Source organism: Gopherus evgoodei, chromosome 10 (genome assembly GCF_007399415.2).
Source record: "Gopherus evgoodei ecotype Sinaloan lineage chromosome 10, rGopEvg1_v1.p, whole genome shotgun sequence".
Lineage (NCBI taxonomy): Eukaryota > Metazoa > Chordata > Testudines > Testudinidae > Gopherus > Gopherus evgoodei.
The window spans coordinates 82389151-82414597 of NC_044331.1; the positions used below are offsets into that span (position 1 = coordinate 82389151).

Genomic DNA, 25447 nt, shown 5'->3' on the forward strand with positions numbered 1-25447 from the left:
ATATATTTTTACAATTTTTTTCATATTATATAAACATGAATATTAAATAACCTTTCAAAACAAGATTTCTTCTTCACTTCCTGCCCTAAACTAGCATGTAGTGTTCTTGTGAGCTGTTAAACAGCTTTCAGGTTCCAACCCAGAGATGGCTGCATTTCTAGAATGGGTGAGCAATCTCTATAGTTTCTGAAGTAGCTCTAGGATCCCATGGGATGAAAGGTGTTGGGGAAATTCAATATGATGTTATTGCAAAAAATGTTAATGCAGGGAAAATAATCAACTGAAAACTAGCAAATGAAAAAACCCCAAACCCACGACTAAAACATGTAATTATGTAATTGTGGGGGGGGGGGAGAAACTAAAAACCATGATGTGCCCTGTGACTTGTTCTTGCTTTAAGATGTGCAGAAGCTAAAATTTGCAGGGCTTGATTAAATGGAGTTTAAAAGGACTATTGAGAGGCTCAGATTACTTGGATTGCTTCTGTCTCTTGTGAGTGAACCACTGGCTCCATGTGCTGGAGTCCAGACTGTGCATTCTTTCCACTCTTTGTGGAAAACTTCCTGGTTTCATGTGGCCTCTGCCAGAGGCAGCAGATGTCCCAGATTAATAGACAAGTTTTGCAAGGATTCTGATGCACCGTTGTGTTGCTTACTTGTTTACTTAGTTAGGCCCCCATCCTGTACAGACTTAACTTTGTGCACTGCGAAGTCATTAGGAGTGGTTCGGTGTGTAAAGTTCAGCATGAGGGCTTTACTACGCTGTATTATCTGGACTGCTCAGCCTGTTTATTCCAGGAAAGGACACAGAGAAACCAGGAGTTTTAGGAAGCACAATGCAGAACCACGACTTTCTACAACTAAATGTCACAAGTTGCGCTTTATACTAAATTATGTAGCCCCCAAAAGGAAAAGAAATGGGTTAGGGGTAAACGTGGGTCTAAAACGAGTGACAGGTGAGAGGTAGAGTAATAACTGAGGGAGACAGTTGGTAACCTCATTAAAAGGGTTCACTGGTACCCAGGGGCGTATTATCGCCTAGGCCAACAAATTTGCAGGGGCAGCAAATTTGCTCGTGCGCCTTCCCCAACTCTGCCCCTTCCCCAAATCCCCAGTCCGCCTCCTCCCCCAGGCGCGCCACGCTTCCCTCCTTCCACCTCCCTCCCAGGCTTGCCGTGCGAAAGCGCTGGGAGGGAGGGAGAAGCGAGCAGCAGCACTCGGAGGAGGCAGAGCAGAGGTGAGCTGGGGCCCGCGGGCGCGGGGAGTAACCTGGGGGGGGCCAGGAACCGCTCCCTGCCCCAGCTCACCTCTGCTCCACCTCTGCCATCCCCCGAGCATGCCGCAACTCCCCTTCTCCTCCCTCCCTCCCAAGCTCACTGCGCAAAAGCGCTGGGAGGGAGGGAGAAGCGAGTAGCTGCACGATCAGAGGTGGAGCAAAGCTGAGCTAGGGCCGGTGGGCATGGGGAATAACTCTTGGGAGGGGGGCAGGGAAGCGCTCCCTGCCCCAGCTCACCTCCACTCCACCGCTGCCATCCCCCGAGTGCGCCACAACTCCCCTTCTCCCCCCGCCCCCCCAGGCTTACCACAGGGGAGCAGAGGTGAGGTGGCAGGGGGAAGGGGGCGGCAATTTTTTGAGGGGCTAGGGGTGCCAGATTTGTTAATCCGCCACTGCTGGTACCGTTGCATTAGGCTGGTGCAAGCTAACTGTATACATTCAGCTAATTTTAGACCTCAAATGTAATCACATTAAATATAGTTTGCATGGAAGGATTTCACAGTACTTAACAGGACTAAACCCTGTTTCATGAATTAAAAAATTGAATACAAATTTCAGGATTTTTTTTTTTTTAATTAAACAGTTCTCTGCCTATTGAAAAGCTGGACTTTGTAGCATTCTGCTAGGGCCTGAGAATCCGAATAGGACACTGAAATTGACCACTCCTTTCATTATTCAAGTTGAATGAAAGATTAAAAGCAAACACATGGCTTCAAAGGGAGAGAAGAGTAGATTGATAACGCTTCTCATTTTACTAATTTAGCATGTGGTTAGTAGAAGTAGTAAGTGATTTCTAAAGTTTTGAGTTGTGTCCTTTAACTTTCATTCTTGTCATGCCTTGGAATTGTTCACTAACAATAAAGAAATGCTTCGGCCAAAAGCCCTGATTTTGAAAAGAGACTTGAGTCTGGGTGTCTCTGATTTTTGTGCCAAACTAGAAATATTGTAATGAGCCCCAAATTTCAGAAAACACCGAGCACCCACCCTCTGAAATCAGGTCCCTTTAAGGTGTCATAAATTGCATGTCTAAAAATGTAGGCATCCCAAATAAATCAGTTTTTTTTAAATCATGAACAAAGTGTTCTAACGTGAGTGCCTAAAGTTAAGACATCTGAATTCATAGGTTAGGCACTTAATAAAAGTGACCTGATTTTCAGGGACTGAAGCAGTGAAAGAATTGGTGATCTGTATTCCTGAAATCTGGCCATTTTCATTCAGGTGCCTAACTCAGACACCTCCGTTTGAAAAAAAGTGGCCATTGCTATTTGGGGGCAAACGTTTGACGTGTCGGTTGGAGTTTCAGCTGCATGGTGTCAGTGGGAGTGTGCAGACAAATGGCTCTAAAAACTTCCCTTAAACTTGAAGGGCGTTTTTCCATTTTACTGCACCTCGTGAAATCACTCCCAGCAGGGCAAAGTGAGTACAAAACACTACTATTCAGATCAGTGGCACTTTACACTTTTTCCTGGTGTAAATGACTGCCCAAGGCAATGAAGATTCAGGCCTTTAGCCCCGTTTTCCATCTAAGAACTTCATGCTGTTATAACAGCGCTGAAAATGCGAATGTCTTGCCAACATTTGAGCATCACTTGGTAGCTCTTTCCCAAATGCTGGTTCTCTCACAAAAACCTACTCCATGCAAATGCGATTACTGAAGCAGTAAGCTTTAAATTAAGGTCCATCTACAGCCCGTCTATTATACGAACATTCTAACTAAAGATGTCATAGCAGAAAAGGTATTTCCTTGTGCTCCAAAGCTCTGCCAGTGCAAGTTAATGGACTCTGAATCCCAATTAAATCATCTTTGTGCTTAGCATGAAGATGGAAGTGCAGTAATGCAATTTAAGGCCTGCAGAAAAATGTCTCTTCAAAAGACTAATAGCTATTTAGCTGAAAGCACTTCATCCTGCATATTAATTGTTCCCTAAGGATCTGAAGTCCAGCTTTTGCCCATTATAGACATAAGAAGGCTGAGATGAACTTACAGGCCCCTGGGGTTTGCTCAGAGTGTTTATTGAGGTGGCAGCCATCAGTAGTATGAGGAGGAAACTATGAATCAAGTTTCATACAAGACACACTGGACCCAGCTCTCCTAGATATCGCACTGAATTGGCAAAAAGAATGTTGGATTGTTATGCTTTTTATTGGGCAGCTCCCAAGGTGCTATTCGCACTATATGTGGGCAGAACTCAGTCACCTGTAAGCAAATATTTGCATTGTAACACCTGGTGGCTTTGAGATGCAGTGCTAGATGTGGCCTTTTTAAAGCCATCTAGCTGGAAAAAAACCAGCAAGGGTTCTCCTCCACCCTGAACATCAGAGCTAGAGTGAACCAAGCCCGTAATGTAACCGAATCAGCAACTCAATTCTGGTCCTTAGTTAAACATGCCCCGCTGTAATAAGCAAGTTTGTGCTTCCACAAAGCTCCCCATTATTCCATCTTGCTTCCTCTTATAAAAGCTTTTACTGCCACTAGGGGCTTAATTTTGTGTTTCCAAACATGGTTCCGTCTCACCTTTGGCAATGGCACTGCATTTTTGTGCTTCTGCTTTTCCAGTTCCAGTAACAGCAGCAACACATTCTTCAGGGCATTTTTTCCCCTCCAATATTGTAATTAAATCTCTGGCCACAAAGACACCCTGGTTGCCACTTAAACCACAAACATGACAAACTCGATGGTCTGCTCCACAAACACGGGCTTCTTCTCATATGCCCTTAAGGGGAATCTGCCCTAGTTCTCTGTAAGGTTTTATGTAGATGAGGTACTAGAGGGCAGGATAACCACAATCACAGGCATAGGTGTGATGTGCCATCCAGCGGGGGATGTAATCAGACACCCGTCAGCCCATTGTCTTCCTGTAGGGGCACTGTTGCACCCAAGCATGCCCTTTTCACTCCATGGGCACAGCTCCACCACCCAGCATAGTACACCACAATACACTGTAACAGGAAAGCTTCTCATGTCATCTTCCTCTTTGCAGGAGGGAGAGTCTAAGAAGGACCCATTTGAGGAAAGTGGCCTGAACCTGAGCCCGACTGCGGCAGAGGCCAAGGAGAAAGCACGCGCCAAGCGGGTGAACAAGAGGGCTCCGCAGATGGACTGGAACAAGAAACGGGAGATTTTCAGCAACTTCTGAGCTGGGACGGCAGCTCTTCCCCTTCTCCCCAACCTCCAAACTGAACATCTCCAACGCGCACCAGCCCCATTCCTGGCTGTTGACCCAAGACGCTTTGTGCTCTGCTCTTTATTGGTTGCTTTTTGCAAGGCAAATTTTTTAAAAGGGTCGTTTATGGACAAGTGATTCCAATAGAAAGATGACCAAAGCTCCTCCCAGCACATACCCAGCTGCCTGCGGTTCCCACATTGCTGCTGAAGAAAGACTGGAAAGATTTCAGCTTTGCTTCTTACCTGCTTTATTTCAGTTTTTACTATTTTGAGCTTCCCTGCACCGCAGAATCCCCGGTGGGATATTATGCATTCCCAAACTGCAAACTCTCGTTCATTTCAATTCAAAATAATCTAGTTTGTTTAAAAAAAAAAAAAAATCCCACTCTGAGCTACAATGTTCAATACTCACATGGTGGGAGATTGGTCAGTGGCTATACATTTCTCTCTTGTTGGCTTCGCTAGTGATTTAGAAGGGTTGATGGGGTTTGTTTGTTTGTTTTTGGTGTAAGAAAGAAAATTCCCCGTCTGTTTCTCATTAATGCTGGAACCGCTCTCCCCCGGGATCCCTTTAACCAGTGCAATAAAAGCCCTTTTCTCAGCAAACCTTTTCCTTTCTGTGCTCCACCTCCGCCTCCCCTCAAAACAAACTCTGGGTGTTGAGAAGATGGTAGGATTTAAAAACAAAAAAAATTCCCACAAAACCTAGTAGCCCAAATAACCCAAGCCTCAGATGTGCATAATAAAATGCAGAAATGGCAGGAGAGGAGGGGAATAAGCTGCCCTCCCCCCGACAACAAAGGAACGTCTGTGATTCCTGTTAGCACATCCACACGCAAGGTTTTCTGTCCCCGATTGCTATTGGAAGCCCTGCGAGAACAAACTTAATGAGACACTGGAAACATGGCTCTTCAGGTGGACTTCAAAGAAGCACATCGAGTGTCTTATTAGCTGGGAACTGAAATCCCTGAAGACCTTGCTTTGAGAGGCACGCATGAAAACAGGGCTTCAAGCAGGAGCAATCCAGCGGCAGCTCATCCACTCAGAGGCTGGCTTCAGAACAAGCCCCAACCCGAACCTGCTTTGCTATTTCTGACTCAGGGTTTAAACCTCTCACATTTTCCTGCTGCTCTCTCACCAGCTGCATTGCCAACCTGGAAGAATAACAAGCAAACTCTGTTGTCTTACGATGGGCTGGGCAGGGCCCCTGCCTTGTAGCAATGTGATCTGGCATGTGGATTGTCTTATAGGAAGCCGGAATACTATCTGCTGGGCCCCAGACAACTGCTCTGGCTTTAGGCCCCTCTTTGAAAACACCCTGCTCTCAATGTTAGAGAGTTCCATGAAATGTACCATGAAAGCTATCCTACAGAGCCAGCACTAAACTAGTATAAAATCTTCACTACTTACCTCTGGCTTCAAATGAGGGACACTAACGAAGATTAAATTAAACATGTACTAATGGCCTCCAGGCAGTGGAGTTGCACTGGGGCTGGATCCGTGCCGTAGAGAGCAGGACAATTCCCGTTGCCTTCTTACCGAAAGCTAACAAAACAGCCTTTTTGGCTGACATGTATTTTGTAACAATGGCAAAAATAGTATTAAAAAAAGCAGGTGGGGTGGGGGATGGGCAGAGCAGACAGTTTAGGTAAATGACCACTCCCCACCCCCACCCCCCAGCTAACGACATACTAGGGCAAGAATGTAAGATTTGCAATAGTATTTACGATAAAGCACATGGTTCCAGTTTTTTGTCCCAGGTTACCCTTAGACTCTGTATAATGAACAAGTGGCCTTTGACTTTGTGCACTATGGTCTTGTTAAGGTTCTGTGTATATTTCGTAATACTGAGCTTAAAAAGGTGCCTTATAACATTTACTGTTCCTTGCAGTAGATAGATGTATCACAGCACGGTGGGGAGGGTGTGGATGGGACAGAGGGGGTGTTTGGCTTCTTTGCAGGCACCAGTGAAATGCAAGGCTGTGACCATACTGAAGACAGGGCTTTTGGCTGGGCTTTCTTTTAGGGAGGATATACAGTGTTAGTGGGGCAAATGGATGCAAATAGGATCGTGGAAAGAAATCTCTGCAAGTGTTTGGCTGTAAACCCTGGGACTGACACCAGGTTGGAGAGGGTTGGTAAGGAGTTTAGAGCTTTTTCTTCCCTACAGGAGTCTCACATTGGCCTCTTACCTTGCGTGTTCCAAAAGAAAATCTGATGGCAGGGGGAGGGCTGCTTGCTGTTGGCCACAACAAACAGTTGCTGCTCTAAGAAGTCAGTAACAAAAGAATCTTACACTCATGATATGCAAATTGCTTTCAATCCCTGCACTTCTAACTAAGCCAGAGACAGTATGTGAGTCTGCTAGGGGTAAAACCTCCCAGTTACATTGCAAGGTAGGTGTTAAAATACAGCGTAGCAAACAAGGAAGTCATTCTCGAAAAGCCTGTAAATACCATGTTACTTGCATAAGACAGAACCAACTAGTTGAGGGGAAAATAGCATGGTTGTGTTTTCTTTTTAATGCTGATCAAAATAAATCAGGTATGCAAACATGTACCAATAAGATTTTAAAATTATCGCTGCATAGTCCATGGAAACGGCTCATGGTTAAAGCACTTATCGCTATTTCTGACATCTAGTAGCTCTGTAATAATAATTATTCAGTTTCTGTACGTTTAACTTGAAAAACCAATACAAGTATAAAGTTGTTATCTGCATTGTGAAGACAATGTATACTGTAATGTCAATAATAAACTTTGTTTTGCCATGTGCAGCTTACAAGGGTAATTAGTCTGTTCTTCAGTTCAGTCCTGGTGTTGTAAAGAGTGTCAGAAAGGAAGCACAACAGTGTGTTAGATTAAATTCCATTCCCTCCACTGGCTGGTTAGAAGAGTGGGCCAAACAGCTTCTGCAGTTCTGTGATGAGTTAATGGTTGTCGTTGCTTAGAACGGTGACTTGCAACAGAAGAAAATTGTTGGTATCCTTTTTAGCTTCTTGGAGGTAAAAGGGGGCCTGAAAGGTTTGATTTTGGTTTACTACTTTTCTAAATTTAGGAATGTCTAGTATTGGCTTCATTTCATGACTCTGAATTCCATATTTCTCAACCCTTAATTGGAAAAAGCTGGGTATGGTGAATCTTTAGCACAAAGAACTTTTTGCCCAAGTGTTGGGGATAAAGAGGCATAAACTAAACATTTTAAAAGTTTATTTAAAAAAAAAATCACTTCTGTCAATCAGCTCTCTCCCTTGGGGTTTCTGAGGTTATGCACCCGCTATTGCTCCAGTTCTAAGTTGGCCTCAGTGTCAATGAGACTTCAGTGTCTGGTGTGTGGGGGTAGGAGGGGGGAGCATAACTTTGCAGACATCCTTTAAACATTAGAAAGAAGCCACCAAAAAAAAGCACAAGCCAGATTTCCGTCTCTGTATGTCCCCACCTTTAAGACAGAGACAAACTCCCAACCTGCAGCGCTTATGCCTGAGACCCAGAGCCCGGCCAGGTTAGGACAGAGCACCGCAGGTGTGGGCTTTGCGGGTGACGCTCTGGATTACGCAGCATTATGCAAACAGAAGAAAGCAGCCCTTCCACTCCAGCCCCTTGCTGATCTTTCCCCTGTGCCAGGCAAAACTCGTGCGATGCTAGTGCAAGAGCAAGTTGTTGGAATCTTAACGGTTTCAGTAGCAAAATTTTCCCCAGCTTGGGCCCAACTCCTCAAAGGCACCTAAATCCCTTTGACACTCTGGACTTCAGTGCAAGAGCTGCTTGGAAGCACACTAGAGTCCAATGTGGAAATTCCTGCAGTATTTAGGGGGATTTTCTGTTTCCTTCCCCCCCCCCCCCCAGCTGTGACAGAGCTGGCTGAGGTGTTCTCCTGTTTCCAATCCAATAGGCGCTCGATTCTTTAGGAGTTAAATCTGGACACATGAAGGATCAGTCAAAACAATATTTATCATCTGATTAAGCCAAAGCACCACAGCTGCTACTGGAACGGGTGGTTCTGTGACAGATTCCCACCACACCTGAAATTCAAATACTCGACCACTCCAAATTTCATACCCATTTGAAAAACACCTTCGCAATCCGGCACCCTTTGAAAGGCAGACACAGCACCAGGATCAGAAACAGAGCTACTTTAGCATCCTCAATGCAGCACTGACGCACGTGCTTAAATCCGGCAGACTTGCTTTAAGTGCTGCCCCAGATCAAAGGGGTTCCCATGGGGAGAGAGTGTTCAGAGAGGGGCAGCGTTGCCAAAGCTGAAGTTGAGAGCAGCCCCGCTGGCCATTCTCTGCATCGCTCTTGATGCGTCCCCTGTTCCTGGCTACCAGCGAAGCCCCAACGTCCTGGTCTGGGGGGCTGGCCTCCTCTTTGTGAAGCCCAAATTGTACCCCCGGGGGCTGCCCCACACTCTCCTCCCTGCCTCCAGCTGGCCCTTGCCGTGCTCCGTCCCTATGCCTTCCAGCTGTGGCTGAGGCCACCACGGCTCCCTCCTGCATTGTAGAGCTGTCAGTAAAACCTTAATTAAAAAACCACCTTTCTTAAGCCAGGCTGTGCCCAACCAGCTTGAGGCAGGGACTCCAGGCAGGGCCAGGCACCGAGCTGGCGGAGGTCTCCGTCTCACTCCACCAGACACAGCAGCATGTAGCATTTCCCCGTTCCCACTGTCCCTGTGCAGTGTTTTCGTTAGACACCCACACCGAGGGACTGCGTCTGCAGAGGTGACTCAGCAGGACGGCTGCATTTCAGAGAGAGCGTTTCCTCTTCAGAGATCGGCTGGGTAGCTGCTGCATTCCCATCCCATCTCTCCGCAGCACCAGGTCCCCCCTCCCAAAGTCCAGTGCAGTCTTACTAGGGCTCAGCGTCCAGCGGCCTCACGACTCCGGTGCAGATCTGCTGCTCTGGGAGCAGCCATTCCCTCAGCATCTCGTAGCAGCCGGGCAGATGTGTCTGTTGAGGCACTCTCTGCAGCGAGGGTTCACAGGCTGGCAGATCTGCTGGCCGAAGCCCACGAGGAGCCAGTTGATCTCACTCCAGAGGTCCCTACAGACTCAGAAGGGAGATGAGTTTTGTCAAAGCTGCTGCTGAGCAGGATTGAAAAGCAGCCCAGCACTGCTCAGGTTTTTAATTCTTTTCCCACCAACAGTTCAGCTGTTTTAGCTCCTCATCCGCTTGGAGGCATATTCCAGCCCTAGCTCCCGTCCGCCCCAGACTTTCCCAGAGCCCAGTCCTGCCATGCTGGTTGGGGGCCAGGACCGTTGTGGGCTGGAGCAACCAAAGGAACTTTTCTGTTTTCACCTCCCTCCGGTACAAACGGGGGAAAGGTACATACACAGCTAGTCCCACCGCTGGACGAAGCAGACAGGCTTCTGCCTGAGCTCACAATAGGGTTGTGCTACCCCCCGCGGCACTGAATCCCCACTGCACCCGTAGCTGGGCCTTGCAGCACACAAATTCCAGAGGCCACTGCACACAGAGTGGAGGGCTGGTCTGGAGCACTTGGTGGCGTTTCCTTCCTGTTCAGCGCCTGTTCTGAGTCTCTGATGCACAGAGAAACTAACTGATCATTTAAGATATAGGCCAGAGTTCATCCCTGGCATACGCCATTGCAGCTGACGAGATCGGCAGACAGATCACCGCTATTAGCTGGTGGAATGGCCTCCCAAGGGAAGTGATGGCCTTGGGTGTGTTAAACCAAACTGGACAGTAGAGAATGCACTGCAGGGAACACATCCAGCAGCACAGACTAGGAGTGACTAAAGCCTCTGCCATCTCTGAACTGTCCAAACAGCTGAACTAGTGCTGCTCCCCAGGGAACAAGAAACAACCCGCAGCCATGTCCTAGGCCTAGGCACTGTAATGCCAGGCTTCCTTCCCTGCTACGTCCGTGACAAGGGGAAGGACAGGCTCACTGACAATGCCATGGGGCAGGGTAGGAAACAGCTCCGCAGGGTTCTGCGTGCTGGATGCGACAGCCACTTGTTGCCATAAACCAAAGCGATGAACAAAAGATGCTTCAGGCTGGTACTGGGGAAAGGAATGCAGATGGCAGTTTCCTGTGACGATTACAAGGAGGGGGAGTACTTGGGAGGGGAGGGGACTGTCAAGAGTGTGTGTGTGTGTGTGTGTGTGTGTGTGTGTGTGTGTGTGTGTGTGTGTGTGTGTGTGTGTGTGTGTATGTATGTATGTGTCAGGATTTCAGAGCCAAGCAGCAGCTGAAAAACAGCCCAAGTTCCCCGTTGCAAGAGACACCTCACCTGGGCAGCCAGTCCTCCAGCGCAACTCTGGTCTCCTCGGGGGTTTTAGTTTCCTTCTTCACCCACTTCAATCTGTTAGAAATCCTATGCACATGAGTGTCCACGCCTGGGGAGCAGAGAGGTTGGAGTCAGGAGGGAACACCTGGGTCAGGAGGAAGCAGAGTCTCAGGAGTTAATGAAGCAGTCAACTCAGGACCCATAGCAGATGCACCAGCCTGTACTGGGAGGTTCTTCCATCTCTGGGCAGATGCCAAGTGGGTTTTTGCTGTCCAAGAGTAGGGCCCTGGGAGGCAGGGTACCATGGCTCAAGTAAGTGGGGGGGGGGTGTCACAAAGAAGGAACAGCAAGGTTTGCCACTGGTGAAAGTGTGAAACAGACAATTTCCCCCCACCCTCCAGTCTGCCATTCAGAAGTGCCAAGATTTGGGGCTTGAGTTGGCTTGTAGATATTTCCTTAGTGTATGTATCCCGGGCACTAATCTGACCCCTTTGCACACAGGCAGGTTGTCACTCCTGAGGTCTTAGCCTTTGAGGATTTGTGGCAACCTCTGAACTCCTTACCCAAGACAGCACGGAGCGCATGAGCTGGTCTCACTGATGCCATCACGCTCTTGTAGGCTGCTTTCATCCCTAGAGCTCAGCCCGCTTTCCACGGGAAAGGGGGTGTCGTCATGCCCACCTGGTGGCTGTGGAAACCGAGGGGAAGTGACTTGCCCATGGTCACCCAGCGGGGCAGTAGCAGAGGCGAGAGAGACTCTCAGGCCACTGCCCTATTCACTGGACCATGTGCCTCTCTCAAGGACCCTGGACCGGAGTTCTCAGATAAACGCAAGGTAAGACTTTGCCTTTTCCTCTGAATTGTCTGCCAACCTGAGAAACCCCTAACGCTGCCCAGTTAGTCCATGTCCCTGGTGTCTTGCCCGTGTGTTGGGGCTACTTGCTGGCACATTTCAGAGCAATTCTTTTTAGCACTTCCCTATGGGAACATGGATTAAACCAAGACCTGCTTGGAGTTACGACTAAATACCTTGGGGTGGGGAAGACAGAGTTATTCGTTCTCCCTGTTCTGGTAGCTACCAGGCCAATCTCATAGCAGGCACGGCAGCTTCACCAGGGACACAGCTGATCTTTCAGACAGCTTCCAGACCATGTAGGGCTTTCGTTAGCAGCGCTCTGAAGCCGAGGTAGCTAGCACACATCCTACATAGCCCTCAGAGGTCAGGATTGTTACAATACTTGTATTTCAATGATTAAGTAGCCAATAATTACAGCATTAATTAAATAATACACGTGTTTTAAGATGTACTTTGTCCCAGAATTAAGTTATTCTTTAAGTTGGCAGCAAGGAAAAAAGCGCTAGAGCAGGATTTTCAGATACAGGACCCTCGAGGTACAGAACCTAAAGCAGTGCTCCGATTTACCAAAGCACCGAGCTCCCCGATACTCCCACTGATCCCTGGGAGTCCCTGCAGCAACGCTGATCTACCGGGGTTAGCAGCACTCCAGGCTGAAGGTTACTGTAAAAGGCGAGCCCTGCCAAGCCACAGAACAGTGTCCAAGCATTACTGCCAGACAGGGTGTCAGGAAAGGATGCAAGCCAGCTCAGAACGGTTCCAAACCAGGCTGAGCAGGAAGTCAAAGCCCTTTTGAGCTGCAACCATGATGTCTGCACTGCCAACGGATTAATATGGGAGGCCTAAAAACAGCAGCCGCCAAGCCCCAAAGTCCACTGCTGGGAGTTTGGCCATTTTCGTTCCATCTTGAAGGATGATTATTAGCTTTCGATAAATCGGGGGAAGGGGCAGGGGTGTGTGCATGCGCATGCATGCATTCACGCAATTAAAAAGACTGTTCTTCCCTGGGAACCTATCCTAGAAGTCCCTTTGACTTCAGCAGGGGAGTTCTCTGCACTGAGGGTTTGCTAGGTGAGTCTCAGCATCAAGTGGGGTTACCGCTCTGCAGGGATCACGATTATTAAGTCATGAGATGTCGCTGATCATCTCAAGAACTTTACACGGATGCTATAGAGCAGTGGTTCTCAAACTTTTGTACTGATAACCCCTTTCACACAGCAAGCTTCGGATGGCAACCCCCCTTATAAATTAAAAACACTTTAAAAAATATTTAACACTATTATAAATGCTGGAGGGGAAGCGGGGTTTTGGGTGGAGGCTGACAGCTCGAGACCCCCCAGGTAATAATCTCGTGACCCCTTGAGGGGTCATGACCCCCAGTTTGAGAACCCCTGCTATAAAGAGGTGGCTCCTTTCTTGACATATGGCCCAAAAGCGGTGGGACGTCGCTTTGAAGGAAGCCACGATTTCCCCAGGACAATGTCACTCTGAGCAGACTGGGGCTGCAGGCTGCACACTGTGAGACAGCCAACCCATCTGACTTAGTTTGTTTCACCATAAACAGTTTTCTTTGTGGCGGTGTGATCCAGCAGGTCAGGGCGCAGGACTGGGGGCCAGGACTTTTGGGTTCTCTTCCTGCAGTGGCCTCAGCTGACATTAGGCAAGCTGCAAACGCTGCCCCCTACTGTCCTCAGGAAATGCATTTAATAATGCTACACAAAGAGTTTGGAAGGCTCAGGGAATGTCTGAAAAGTGCTTTGAGACTCTCAGAAGAAAGGCTCTTAGCATAAAGTAAACAGATCCGCAGTGACAGACTGGTCCTTCTGTTGCTAATTGAACAAAACCCAGGAAATTGCTGTAAACAGGAAGCATATAGCTTTGCTTCCTAAATCAAAACAGTGCGTACAAGTCCTTGGAAAGCTATCAGAGCTCCCTCTAAACTCTCCTCCCCAACAGCAGATTAATTGTTCAGAAGAAACAACAGACTCAAAAGCTTGCCAGTCCAGTGTAAGAACTACACTCGGTAAAGCCGAGTTTCAAGACACAGTTGTGGCCTGTGTTGAACTTGGTATTGAATTTTCACTCCAGGCAGGCGTCATTCATCAGGTGGTTGCATTAACAGATTTCCCATGACTCTCTCTGATTAAGCAACAAACACACTTTGAATATTAATCTGTCCCCAGAGACCTTGATGCATACCTGGAGCTCTGTCTTAGCCAAATAGAAAAGCTAGCAGGCAGCGCCACCTGCTGGCCTTGATGAGCTAAATCAAAATCCTGCCTTACTCAGATTCTGCTCCTTTAAAATGAAGGGGTACAATGGCTATCAGAACCTCCCTCCAGTCCAGCCCATCCTCTGAGGCACATCCCCACTATAAATCCAAGAAGGCTTCAAATTATAAGCCCCATCGCCTGAAGACATCGAAACAGGACCTGAATACAGTGCTATCTAGGCCTTCAACTTTTGTAAGTTTCCAGTACCAGAAACGGAGCAAAGAAACAGAGACACAGATCGCCACTTGTCTGACAATTCCACAAGGAACCCTGCAGCTAGGAATTAAACTTAATTCCAATTCAGCCTAAAACAGCCAGTTTCAAACAAAATCCTCCCACGGACCATCAGCAACTAAGCTCTTTCTAAGTACAGTTGCAAAAATCAGACCTCCTCGGTCCCTTCTCCAGCTAGCCTGAAAGAACCGTTTCCAAAGTGAGATTTGTTTAAACAAAAAAATAGGTTTAACAGAGGTATCGTGGAATTACATTTCCGTTGCTTTGCACTCTTCATCAGGGCACCTTAAAGCATGATACAAGTCACCACACATCCCCAGTTGTTATTAATTAAGCAATGCCTTCATTCTTAATCAGCACACAGGAGGTAGCAATTAGACCCGTTTTGCAAATAAGTAAATCCAGGCAGAATAAGCGACTAGCCCAAGTGACTTCACCAGCCTTAGAATCCTTCTGGTATTGAGATCAATGGATGAAAAGCTCCCTATAAGAGCATGGTATTATTACATAACAAGCAATGGATCGGGAAAGATTAGGATTGGGAAGAGTGGGCGGATCATGGTAGAGCAGCATCTTACACACTGTAAAACATACCGATCCCAGTCACGTTCTTCCAGGCAATATCCATGACCAAGTGGGCCATCTTGGGCCCAACTCCCGGCAGGTTCACCAGCTCCTTAACGGTACTGGGGATGTCACTTCCGTATTGCTGCTTCAAGATTGCTGTCGTCTGTTTTATGTACTTCATCTTGTTCTGGGAAATGAAAGCAAACTGCATAGCATCTAAGTTCCCATCCAAGAAATGGAAAGGAGAAACATGTACCAGACAATAGGACTATTTCCTTCATTTGAGGGAACAGACGTGAGTTTGTAGAGGAAAACACAAAAGATGTCCTTGATTTATCCTATAAAGAAGCTGTAACATGATCAGCTCTAACCTCTAACCATGCTTGGAATGATGCCAATGAGTGCATTCTTGTCCTGGATACAGATTGCTAAAACTGGGATAAAATACAGCTTCCAAATTACAGTGGATTAGTACAGAGTCTCTCGTTAGCAGGACATGATGCATGATTGCCTGCAGGAAGCGGGAAGAAATGAGAGTCTATGGTGAGCTGAAAAAAAAAGGAAATACATGTAAAGGGAGAAAAAAGAGGCGTTCTCGCTAGCAGGTGAGTGTAAGAGGTGAGAGTAGCAAAGGAGAGTAAGAGAGGTAGGGAACATGAATGGGACAACAAGGGGCATTGCTTTGGGAGAAGTCAAACAAAATAAATAGGCAACGACAGAGGTGGTTCCCAACTGCCATCACAGGTCATCTGGATAATTTTTATGGAAGAAGGGGGTGAAGCTTGCAAAAGCCGATCCAATCACCCCGATCTGACTCATCTCTTTGTGCCTCGGATGTTCCTGAGATAACGCCAACAGTTTGGGGACCAGGGGCATTATTCGACTTCTGCTTAGACAAACCGCCATCTACGACCACTATGGTTTGGCTCTCACCTTCCAGAATCCCACTGGGTAAATGAGCTGCCCCAGAGTTACGTCGTCCGTCTGCAGAACGTTGTCTACCGTGAGGCCATGCTCCCGCAGGCGCAACATGGCTGCCGAGGTCACCTGATCTTTGGTCTGGCTGGACAGCATCAGTGACAGCAGAACCTGATAGCGCATCACCTAAAGGATGAGATGGGAGACGAAGTGTCAGAGAACCCTGGACTAGACAGGGCTGGGATCCTGAAAGTTCTGGGTCTGGGGTCTGCAAGTCAATGGTGTAGAGACACACACACATGTGACATGCACATCCATATGGGCCTCTCCTCAGCTCTCACCTTATTATTAAATAAAAGAGATTGCAGTCGAGAAGAGTCAGAAACTGTATCTACTTCTGTCTCCCCAGAACCGCTAAAGTTTTTCTCTTAGGTAATCACTACTTACAGAAAAGCAACAGGGTGATATAATAATAATTTGCTGGCGTTCATGTCCATGGAATCGGCATCTCTGCAGGCTTGACAGTGAAAGATAGAGCTGGGATTTGCAGAAATTCCTCTGTGATTGAGGAGCACGTGCCCTTGACTTTCAATGGGATTTGTGCTTTTAAGTCACACCCACCTGACTCCTATTGGATTTCAATGGGATCTGGGTGCCTGATTCCCACAGGCCTCTTTGAAAGTCCCAGCCTAAGGGACTGTCTCCAGGTTAGTGCAGGGCCAGCCAGGGCGTGACTCTACAGTGCACCTGCTTGCCACGCAGTAACATCCCACATGGGCACTGCAGTGAAAGTCACCGTGCTGTAGCACCACTCACATATAGTGTAGCAAACTAGTCCACTGCAGGGTCACGTGCTGACTTGCTGCACAGTAACTCACCATGTAGACAAGCCCTTAGAAATTAAAATCAAATACGTAATGAGAGACTGAATTGCTGGACTACTCTGGACAGAGCATTTCACTGAGATGAACATGTTTCTCCAGACTCAGGTCTCAGAACACTGTCCAGTGTGCGGCATGGTCACCAGAAATATCCTTGTTGGCTGAATTCTGATCTCAGACCAGTGAGTCTGGAGGCATGTCACACTAGAGCAACTTCACTTATTTCAGTAACGGAGCAGGATTTGACCTGGTGTCTTTATTTCCTGCTTTACTGCTGAGTTAGAATGTGCTTCCCTCTGTGACTCTGCACTGCAGACCCTGTCTTCCCAGCCAGGCACCCAGTGCTGGGGGTTGTGTAGCAACTAAGATGACTGCAGAACATTTGGGCTACAATTCCAGATTCAGGCTCCTCAACCCCCTAAAAACAGCCCTTGAAAGTTCTGGCCAGCAGCCGGAAAAACCCAGGGTTACTGTGCTATGGGTTATTACAATGCCTAGCTTTATCTTGGAAGGAATAAGTCTATTCCCTTAGGGAAAAGAGTTATTTCCCAGTGATGAGTTGTGGTTCTCTTTAACCCCAGAGTATCACTTTGTGCTGGTTGATGTGTCTTTACGGCGTCACACGCTGTCTCAGACTAAAGCAGAAGCTAACCATTTTCACTAGAGATTTCAGACTAGGACAAGACCCCTGTCCGGAGCCAGAGATTACAAGAGCAATATCTCAAATAAATCTACCCACTTGCATCTTCAATAGCCTCTCTTTGGAGCCCTGTCTGCTCAAGTATAGGTTGCTCTGCAGCACAGCTCGAAATCACCAGAGTCAGCCTGCCCTTAATCTAAATGTTCTCGCACAAACAATGCCATTTGATGGAGTCTCCCTGCAGCCTCCCATCACAATGCTGCACTACGGTTTATTTTTTGTACCGATGCAAACGTGTGCAGATGTTCCCTTTGGAGGGCGGCGTCATTCTGGGCCTCTGATTCCGTGCCAGCGACTTGGGGAAGCACAGCACCATTCCCAGCATGCCTGCATTTTTAAACAAATGTTTTCTTAATGGTGAACTAAGGGGGAGAAATACTAGATCTGTGTCCTTTTTTGCTTCTTTATAGTGCATAAAAGCAGCCTAGAAAGTTTCCTTCTGACCCCCCCCCCCAAATTCTGCTTTGTTCTTTGTGTTAAAGATTTAAGTCTTGTCTGCTCTTTAGATCCTGGAAAACTGTGGCTGATGGGAGAATTGGCAGGATTACATAATCAGATAAGCCATCTAAGAAAAAAGCACAACTGAGCAGGGATTTGCACACAGACTGTTTAAAACTCTGTTACAGTCTAACTCAGATATCTAGACATGGAATCAAAAGTTCCTTTGGTAGAGGGCCAACTCCTGTGCCTCTTCAGTTACAGGCCGAGAGCTCTCCCAAACCACATGCCTAGACTCCGTCAAGCACAAAGGGCACAGCAAGTCTATTATTGTAAGATCTTGCGCGCTCTAGGTACAAACTCACATTTCTTCAGTTAAACCAGTACAAGACTCCTTTGTGGCTGTGTGTAACTGGGTGGTCTGTCCCTTTAGGGGTGATGGGGAAATGGGGCCAGCTGGCCAGCCCTGTTCTGAGGCAGAGCCCCTTTCAGAAAAAGGGTTTGGGCCTGGTAAAAGGGATAATCAGACCCAGTTGGAAAGGCCCCTTCGTCCCCCCCCTCTCCCCCGGTGCTTCCTATAAAGGCTGAAAGAGCTCAGCCAAGGAGAAACTGCAGAAAGCAGTTTAGCTCCAGTGACAAGCCCTGCAGCAGGAGGAAGAGACCCAAGGAGAAAGGCTTCTGGGCCCCTGCAGCCAGTTTTGCACAGGGGAACAGCTTGGTTTTGCGTCACTCTGCAAGTTTAGTATTGGCATGATAAACTGTGCCCTGAAAGAAGGGCCTGGACAGAATCTGGGTGAGGCATTTAATCCTTCCTGGGCTGAGGGGAGAGGACAACTGCCTATAACCCACTTAGGCCTTTTCTACCGGAGACAGTGGCACCGGTTTAAAGATGCAAGGAACCAGCAACAAACCCAGCAAGTCTTAGGGCTCATAGACTCATAGACTCTAGGACTGGAAGGGACCTTGAGAGGTCATCGAGTCCAGTCCCCTGCCCTCATGGCAGGACCAAATACTGTCTAGACCATCCCTAATAGACATTTATCTAACCTACTCTTAAATATCTCCAGAGATGGAGATTCCACAACTTCCCTAGGCAATCTATTCCAGTGTTTAACTACCCTGACAGTTAGGAACTTTTTCCTCATGTCCAACCTAAATCTCCCTTGCTGCAGTTTAAGCCCATTGCTTCTTGTTCTATCATTAGAGGCTAAGGTGAACAAGTTTTCTCCTCCTGATGACTCCCTTTTAGATACCTGAAAACTGCTATCATGTCCCCTCTCAGTCTTCTCTTTTCCAAACTAAACAAACCCAATTCCTTCAGCCTTCCTTCATAGGTCATGTTCTCAAGACCTTTAATCATTCTTGTTGCTCTTCTCTGGACCCTCTCCAATTTCTCCACATCTTTCTTGAAATGCGGTGCCTAGAACTGGACACAATACTCCAGTTGAGGCCTAACCAGCGCAGAGTAAAGCGGAAGAATGACTTCTCGTGTCTTGTTTACAACACACCTGTTAATGCATCCCAGAATCATGTTTGCTTTTTTTGCAACAGTATCACACTGTTGACTCATATTAAGCTTGTGGTCTACTATGACCCCAAGATCTCTTTCTGCCGTACTCCTTCCTAGACAGTCTCTTCCCATTCTGTATGCGTGAAACTGATTGTTCCTTCCTAAGTGGAGCACTTTGCATTTATCTTTATTGAACTTCATCCTGTTTACCTCAGACCATTTCTCCAATTTGTCCAGATCATTTTGAATTTTGACCCTGTCTTCCAAAGCAGTTGCAATCCCTCCCAGTTTGGCATCGTCCGCAAACTTAATAAGCGTACTTTCTATGCCAACATCTAAATCGTTGATGAAGATATTGAACAGAACCGGTCCCAAAACAGACCCCTGCGGAACCCCACTTGTTATACCTTTCCAGCAGGATTGGGAGCCATTAACAACTACTCTCTGAGTACAGTTATCCAACCAGTTATGCACCCACCGTATAGTAGCCCCATCTAAATTGTACTTTCCTAGTTTATCTATAAGAATATCATGCGAGACTGTATCAAATGCCTTACTAAAGTCTAGGTATATCACATCCACCGCTTCTCCCTTATCCACAAGGCTCGTTATCCTATCAAAGAATGCTATCAGATTAGTTTGACACGATTTGTTCTTTACAAATCCATGCTGCCTATTCCCTATCACCTTACCACCTTCCAAGTGTTTGCAGATGATTTCTTTGATTACCTGCTCCATTATCTTCCCTGGCACAGAAGTTAAACTAACTGGTCTGTAGTTTCCTGGGTTGTTTTTATTTCCCTTTTTATAGATGGGCACTATATTTGCCCCCTTCCAGTCTTCTGGAATCTCCCCCGTCTCCCATGATTTCCCAAAGATAATAGCTAGAGGCTCAGATACCTCTTCTATTAACTCCTTGAGTATTCTAGGATGCATTTCATCAGGCCCTGGTGACTTGCAGGCATCTAACTTCTCTAAGTGATTTTTTTATTTGCTCTTTTCTTATTTTCTCTTCTAAACCTACCCTCTTCCCGTAAGCATTCACTATACTAGACATTCCTTCAGACTTCTCAGTGAAGACTGAAACAAAGAAGTCATTAAGCATCTCTGCCATTTCCAAGTCTCCCGTTACTGTTTCCCCCTCCTCACTGAGCAGTGGGCCTACCCTGTCCTTAGTCTTCCTCTTGCTTCTAATGTATTGATAAAAAGTCTTCTTGTTTCCCTTTATTCCCATAGCTAGTTTGAGTTCATTTTGTGCCTTTGCTTTTCTAATCTTGCCTCTGCATTCCTGTGTTATTTGCCTATATTCATCCTTCGTGATCTGACCTAGTTTCCATTTTTTATATGACGCCTTTTTATTTTGTAGGTCACGCAAGATCTCCAGGGTAAGCCAAGGTGGTCTTTTGCCACATTTTCTATCTTTCCTAACCATCGGAATAACTTGCTTTTGGGCCCTTAATAGTGTCCCTTTGAAAAACTGCCAACTTTCCTCAGTTGTTTTTCCCCTCAGTCTTAATTCCCATGGGACCTTACCTATCAGCTCTCTGAGCTTACCAAAATCCGCCTTCCTGAAATCCATTGTCTCTATTCTGCTGTACTCCCTTCTACCCTTCCTTAGAATTGCAAATTCTATGATTTCATGATCACTTTCACCCAAGCTTCCTTCTACTTTCAAATTCTCAACAAGTTCTTCCCTATTTGTTAAAATCAAGTCTAGAACAGCTTCCTCTCTAGTAGCTTTTTCAACTTTCTGAAATAAAAAGTTGTCTGCAATGCAGTCCAGGAACTTATTGGATAGTCTGTGCCCCGCGGTGTTATTTTCCCAACATATATCTGGATAGTTGAAGTCCCCCATCACCACCAAATCTTGGGCTTTGGATGATTTTGTTAGTTGTTTGAAAAAAGCCTCATCCACCTCTTCCACCTGATTAGGTGGCCTGTAGTAGACTCCCAGCATGACATCATCTGTGTTTTTTACCCCTTTTAGCCTAACCCAGAGACTCTCCACACTTCCGTCTCCTATGTCCATCTCCACCTCAGTCCAAGTGTGTACATTTTTAATATATAAGGCAACACCTCCTCCCTTTTTCCCCTGTCTATCCTTCCTGAGCAAACTATACCCATCCACACCAACATTTGAAATAACTTGAAATCAGTTTTTAAACATATTTAAATTGCTGCAAACTCCTGGGTGGGTACTCTTAATTTGGTTGGAGGGGCTTATTCCAGTTTCTTAAAGCTGCCCCTTATGAACTTCAGCTAACCTAAAATAAGATTATCCAACCAGCCTTTGCACTGGTCTAATCGAAGTCACTTTAGAACTTACATTAAACTGGGGCATCAGTGTGTACAGACCTGCAGGCTGCTGTTAGCCAACAGAAAAGAGCAAAAAGAGACACACAACTTCCTTCCCTCCCTGTCCTTGCACGTCACCTTTACACGAGATGCCTCATTGTAGTTCCCTGCTAGAAACCATGTAACAATCAGCAATTATGCTGAGAGAATCCCATTAATAATGCTCACATTGATGTATTCTGGGAAGAGGTGGGTTTCCCGGCTCCTCTTAATGCTGGTTCCCCTTGGTGGAGGCTGTTGAGACCAATCAGCTAGATATGACTTATCTATGACTCCCAAAGGGATTTCTGGAGCTGCCTTTATGAGCCACCAGCCTGCACCAATTGGCAGGGACCACCAAAATATTTTTCCATGGCTTCCACTCAAAACCAGACATCACCTTGCTCCCTGGCTCACAAACCTTAATCTTCCCATCAGCAACTGTCTCATTAAGAATAAATTAAAAAAATGTCACTAACAAAAACCATGTATGTGGCATACGTCACTCTTCATTAAGAACATAAGAGCTTCCATGTTGAATCGGACCATGATCCATTTTGCCCAGTATCCTGTCTCTGAGAGTGGCCTGTACCAGAACTTCAAGGGGAGTGTACCGAACAGAGCAGTTATGCAGCACTCCACTTGTCTTCCACTCCCAGCTTCTGGCAGTCAGAGGTTCAGAGTTGCCCCAGGTGTGGGGTTAAGTCCCTGCTCATCTTGGCCAATATCCATTGATTGACCTATCCTCCATGAAGTCATCCAGTTCTTTTCTGAACCCCGTTACCCCGACAGTCCTGCTCCCAGAGTTTGTGGGCTGCAGACTAGAAGTTACTTGCACCAGGGACCAGTTTCTAGCCATCTAAAGCATCTAGCATGTTTGTGGTGGCACCTCTGCCTTTGGCACACAACAGTTCAGTCTCCTGAGGACTGACATGCTTCAGTTTAACCCAAATTAAGGGGTCAGTATGGGGTAACTGGGTGAAATTAATTAGTAGGGCTACGCAGGAGGTCAGGTGAGATGATCTAATGGTCTCTTCTGGCCCTAAACTCTACAAAACCTGCTTCAAGTTTTGACTGAAAAGTGAATCTCCAGATCAGGAGGACTCTTTTGCACAGCTCTGCTGGCCACTCCACTTCCCTCCCTATGTCGGAACTGCTGCCTGAGTGGAAACTAGCTGGGGAAATTCACACTGTGGTTCCATAGCACGTCTCCAGAGCCTGGCATTGAGGGGAGCTCCTTCACCACACACTTCACTTGGGGGGAAGGCAGCATTCACACAGCTGCTGAGACTCTTTTCTTTGGTGTGTCTTTTTCCCCCCTAGGGTTCCTAACACTTAACATATATTAGAGAATGAACAAGGACAGATGCTCATAGAGGCAGAATGAACAAGATGTGAGGGCAAGCCTCCCTCCCCCAGTTCTCATCTTCTGACTTGCTAAATACTTAGCTCTGTGTGGTGGGGCTGCCTGCATTGGCCTTTGTTGGATGTGTCTTCAAGCACATGGTTGTAGGATACAATTATCTCACTGTGTCTACGTGTTCTCCTACCACGCAGCAGTAGGGGATACAAGGTTTGTTTGTGTGCAGGGCTGTGAGGAGCAAAACGAACAGCATGGATCCCCAGCTGAACTCTGTGTCGCTGGCCCCCCACTGAAACAGCGCTCACACCTTAGCTTACAGTAACCTGCCACTAGCTCTCATTGGGCCTCCAGACCAAAGGATTAAGCCTCCGTAGCACAGCCAGAGCACAGCAACCCTTCATCATACTGGTTTCCACCAGGGAGAGTCTCTTCTCGTTCATGGTCAAAGCAGAGGCATCAAGATCAGGGCTGATGAAAGGGATGGTTAAGTTCAGGTAATGGGATGACAGACCACCCCATGGAACAGCCCTTCTTCATCTCAGTTCTTCCTCTTTGATGCCCAGTAAAGAACCGCCAAGGAGAACATATCATTCATCTGGCAAGATAAACCACTCTCTGAGTGACCAGCAGAATTTACACCGTTTCTCACGGCCTATAGCTCTCACACCTTTCAACAGCAAAGAATCCTGTGGCACTACATGCATCTGAGGAAGTGGGTATTCACCCACGAAAGCTCATGCTCCAAAACGTCTGTTAGTCTATAAGGTGCCACAGGATTCTTTGCTGCTTTTACAGATCCAGACTAACATGGCTACCCCTCTGATACTTGATACCTTTCAAACACACATCCCTGGGCAAATCACGGAACCACTGTAAAACTAGGGTAGGGTACCTGCCCTCCAGCATGAAGGAGTTTGAGCTCTACAAAGTTGCACAATATCATCTGTTGCTCAGCTAATGCTCTCAGGTTGAATGGTAAGCTGCCTGCTTTACCTCTGGAGGCGCGCTGCTGTCAAAACACTTCTCAGCCCCCATCTGATCCACAGGAGCATCCTTATTCCGCCTCATTTCCCGGATATTCTCCAGCTGCTGCCTCCAGTTCCCTGGCTCCCATTTCAGCCTCTTGGAGTCAGTCTCCTCCTTCTCAGCAATGCCTCTCTCCAAAGAGTCATAAAGAACATTGACTTTCTTCCCCTTCCTGCTGCTCTTTGATGGGACGGTTGCTGTGCTTTGGGCCCGACTTCCTGAAAGAGGTGAAAAGGGGACTTTCAGACCATAGCCTTTGGAATAGTCAGGGCCAAGCTCCTCCCTACACCAATACAGCGGAGCCATGCAGCCTAAAGTTGGGCTAAGGTTCCATCACTCCTCTGCTTGTCCCCCAAGCCCTCCCATCAGGACACAACATACACATAAGGCAAGCTTTCCAGTGTATAAGAACTTATTGGAAAACAGCCCCTTTCACATGTAAGAAGCGCGCACACACAGCATGACATGCGATCACATGTCTCTGGCCTCTGCACAGGGCTGGACCACATGCAAAGGGCTGCCTTCTGAGCCACTGCAGCACTGATCTCAGGTACCTGCCAGTGCAGGGCTATGCTGGAGCAGGCTTGTCTCCTGGGTCATGCCAGGGGCAGAGGCAGTTTAATGTCCCCTACTGTGGGGTCTACAACTAGGGTGACCAGATGTCCTGATTTTATAGGGACAGTAAAAATTTTTGGGTCTTTTTCCTATACAGTCTATTCCCTCACCCCCTCATGATTTTTCACACTTGCTGTCTGGTCACCCTATCTACGACAGCCCTCCTGGCTGGGGATGGGCTTGGTGACCTGATGGGCTGTTCCACCGGGAGCCAATATGATGCAGGAGCTCAGTTAGATTAGCTGGGCCAATGCTCCCACAACAGCGACTGCATAGGGCCTGGGGGTAGGTGGGTGCAGGCAGCAGCTCCAGGAGGGGAGACCTTCCCCCAAAATTCACACGCCCTCACAGTCAATCACCCCTCATGTCCGATCCTCTTACAAACCCACGTCCCAACCCCCTCTGTGCACCCCACTTCCATCTCACCCCTCCCCCAGCTCTTCCATCCCCTCCAAGTCCTCTCCCATTCCCCCTCCATGCACCCCACTTCCATCTCCCTCCCTCTCCCCGCACCCCACATCCATCTCCCTCCCCCTCCATGCACCCCACTTCCATCTCCCACCTCTCCCCCTCCATGCACCCCACTTTCATCTCTCTCCCCCTCCATGCACCCCACTTTCATCTCCCAGCCCCTCCCCCTCCAGGCACCCCACTTCCATCTCCCACTCCTCCCCCTCCAGGCACCCCACTTCCATCCCCCTCCCCTTCCAGGCACCCCACTTCCATCTCCCACCTCTCCCCCTCCATGAGCCCCACTTCCAACTCCCACCCCTCCCCCTCCATGCACCCCACTGCACTCCCCCCCTCAGCCCCAGTTCATGCTGGGGGAGCCCCGCAAAGGGGGGGGTCTGGATTCTGACCCCTCGTACCTATTGCTGCCGCCGCTTCCCCCGCGGCCCTGCCTAGCTGCCTGGTCACCATCCTCCCGCCGCAGTCCCCAGACCGCGGGGGACGCGAGGCCGCCGCGCACATGGCTCCCCTGGACTACAAGCCCCAGCATGCCGCGCGGCAGTCACGTGCCCGCCGCAGCCGGAAGGG

At 47.7% G+C, this 25447-nt stretch overlaps 3 protein-coding genes across 5 annotated transcripts in view; 2 read left to right on the top strand and 1 right to left on the bottom strand.

The window, feature by feature from the left end:
• Window positions 1-4817, top strand: part of SLC9A3R2 (SLC9A3 regulator 2) — a 104100-nt gene extending 99283 nt beyond the window's left edge. The window contains exon 7 of the mRNA XM_030579101.1: window positions 4257-4817. Coding sequence (XP_030434961.1) covers window positions 4257-4412 — 156 coding nt within the window. The 3' untranslated portion in view covers window positions 4413-4817. The remainder of the gene's footprint in view (window positions 1-4256) is intronic.
• On the bottom strand, window positions 1-25393 carry NTHL1 (nth like DNA glycosylase 1). 2 transcript variants are annotated; one of them, XR_004002475.1, is made up of 7 exons: window positions 25279-25393; window positions 23762-24012; window positions 15558-15728; window positions 14652-14811; window positions 10698-10803; window positions 8977-9483; window positions 1-784 (listed from the first exon to the last, which is right to left on the bottom strand). XR_004002475.1 is itself a non-coding variant. In XM_030579102.1 (6 exons), exons 1-6 carry the CDS (start codon window positions 25379-25381, stop codon window positions 9360-9362), a joined length of 915 nt encoding a protein of 304 aa, XP_030434962.1. In that variant the 5' UTR covers window positions 25382-25393; the 3' UTR covers window positions 6946-9359. The 2 variants fall into 2 exon arrangements, 1 of the variants encoding a protein (XP_030434962.1); XM_030579102.1 differs by lacking the exon at window positions 1-784 and having other exon boundaries at window positions 6946-9483.
• The window catches only part of TSC2 (TSC complex subunit 2), a 61781-nt gene continuing 47170 nt past the window's right edge, over window positions 10837-25447 (top strand). For both annotated transcript variants that reach the window (XR_004002474.1, XM_030579100.1), the window contains exon 1: window positions 10837-11529. Coding sequence is in view for 1 of the 2 variants with exons in the window: in XM_030579100.1 (XP_030434960.1) it covers window positions 11368-11529 (162 nt within the window). In the remaining variant the exon portion in view is untranslated. The remainder of the gene's footprint in view (window positions 11530-25447) is intronic.

Bases quoted from the DNA above. Each gene is read 5' to 3' on its own strand.
- NTHL1 (XM_030579102.1), bottom strand. From the start codon at position 25,381: ATGTGCGCGGCGGCCTCGCGTCCCCCGCGGTCTGGGGACTGCGGCGGG. The intron at 24,013-25,278 runs GTACGAGGGGTC...CACCTCTTTCAG, and splicing joins GGAAGCGGCGGCAGCAATAG to GAAGTCGGGCCCAAAGCACA. The intron at 15,729-23,761 runs GTAAAGCAGGCA...CTCATCCTTTAG, and splicing joins ACAGCAGCGCGCCTCCAGAG to GTGATGCGCTATCAGGTTCT.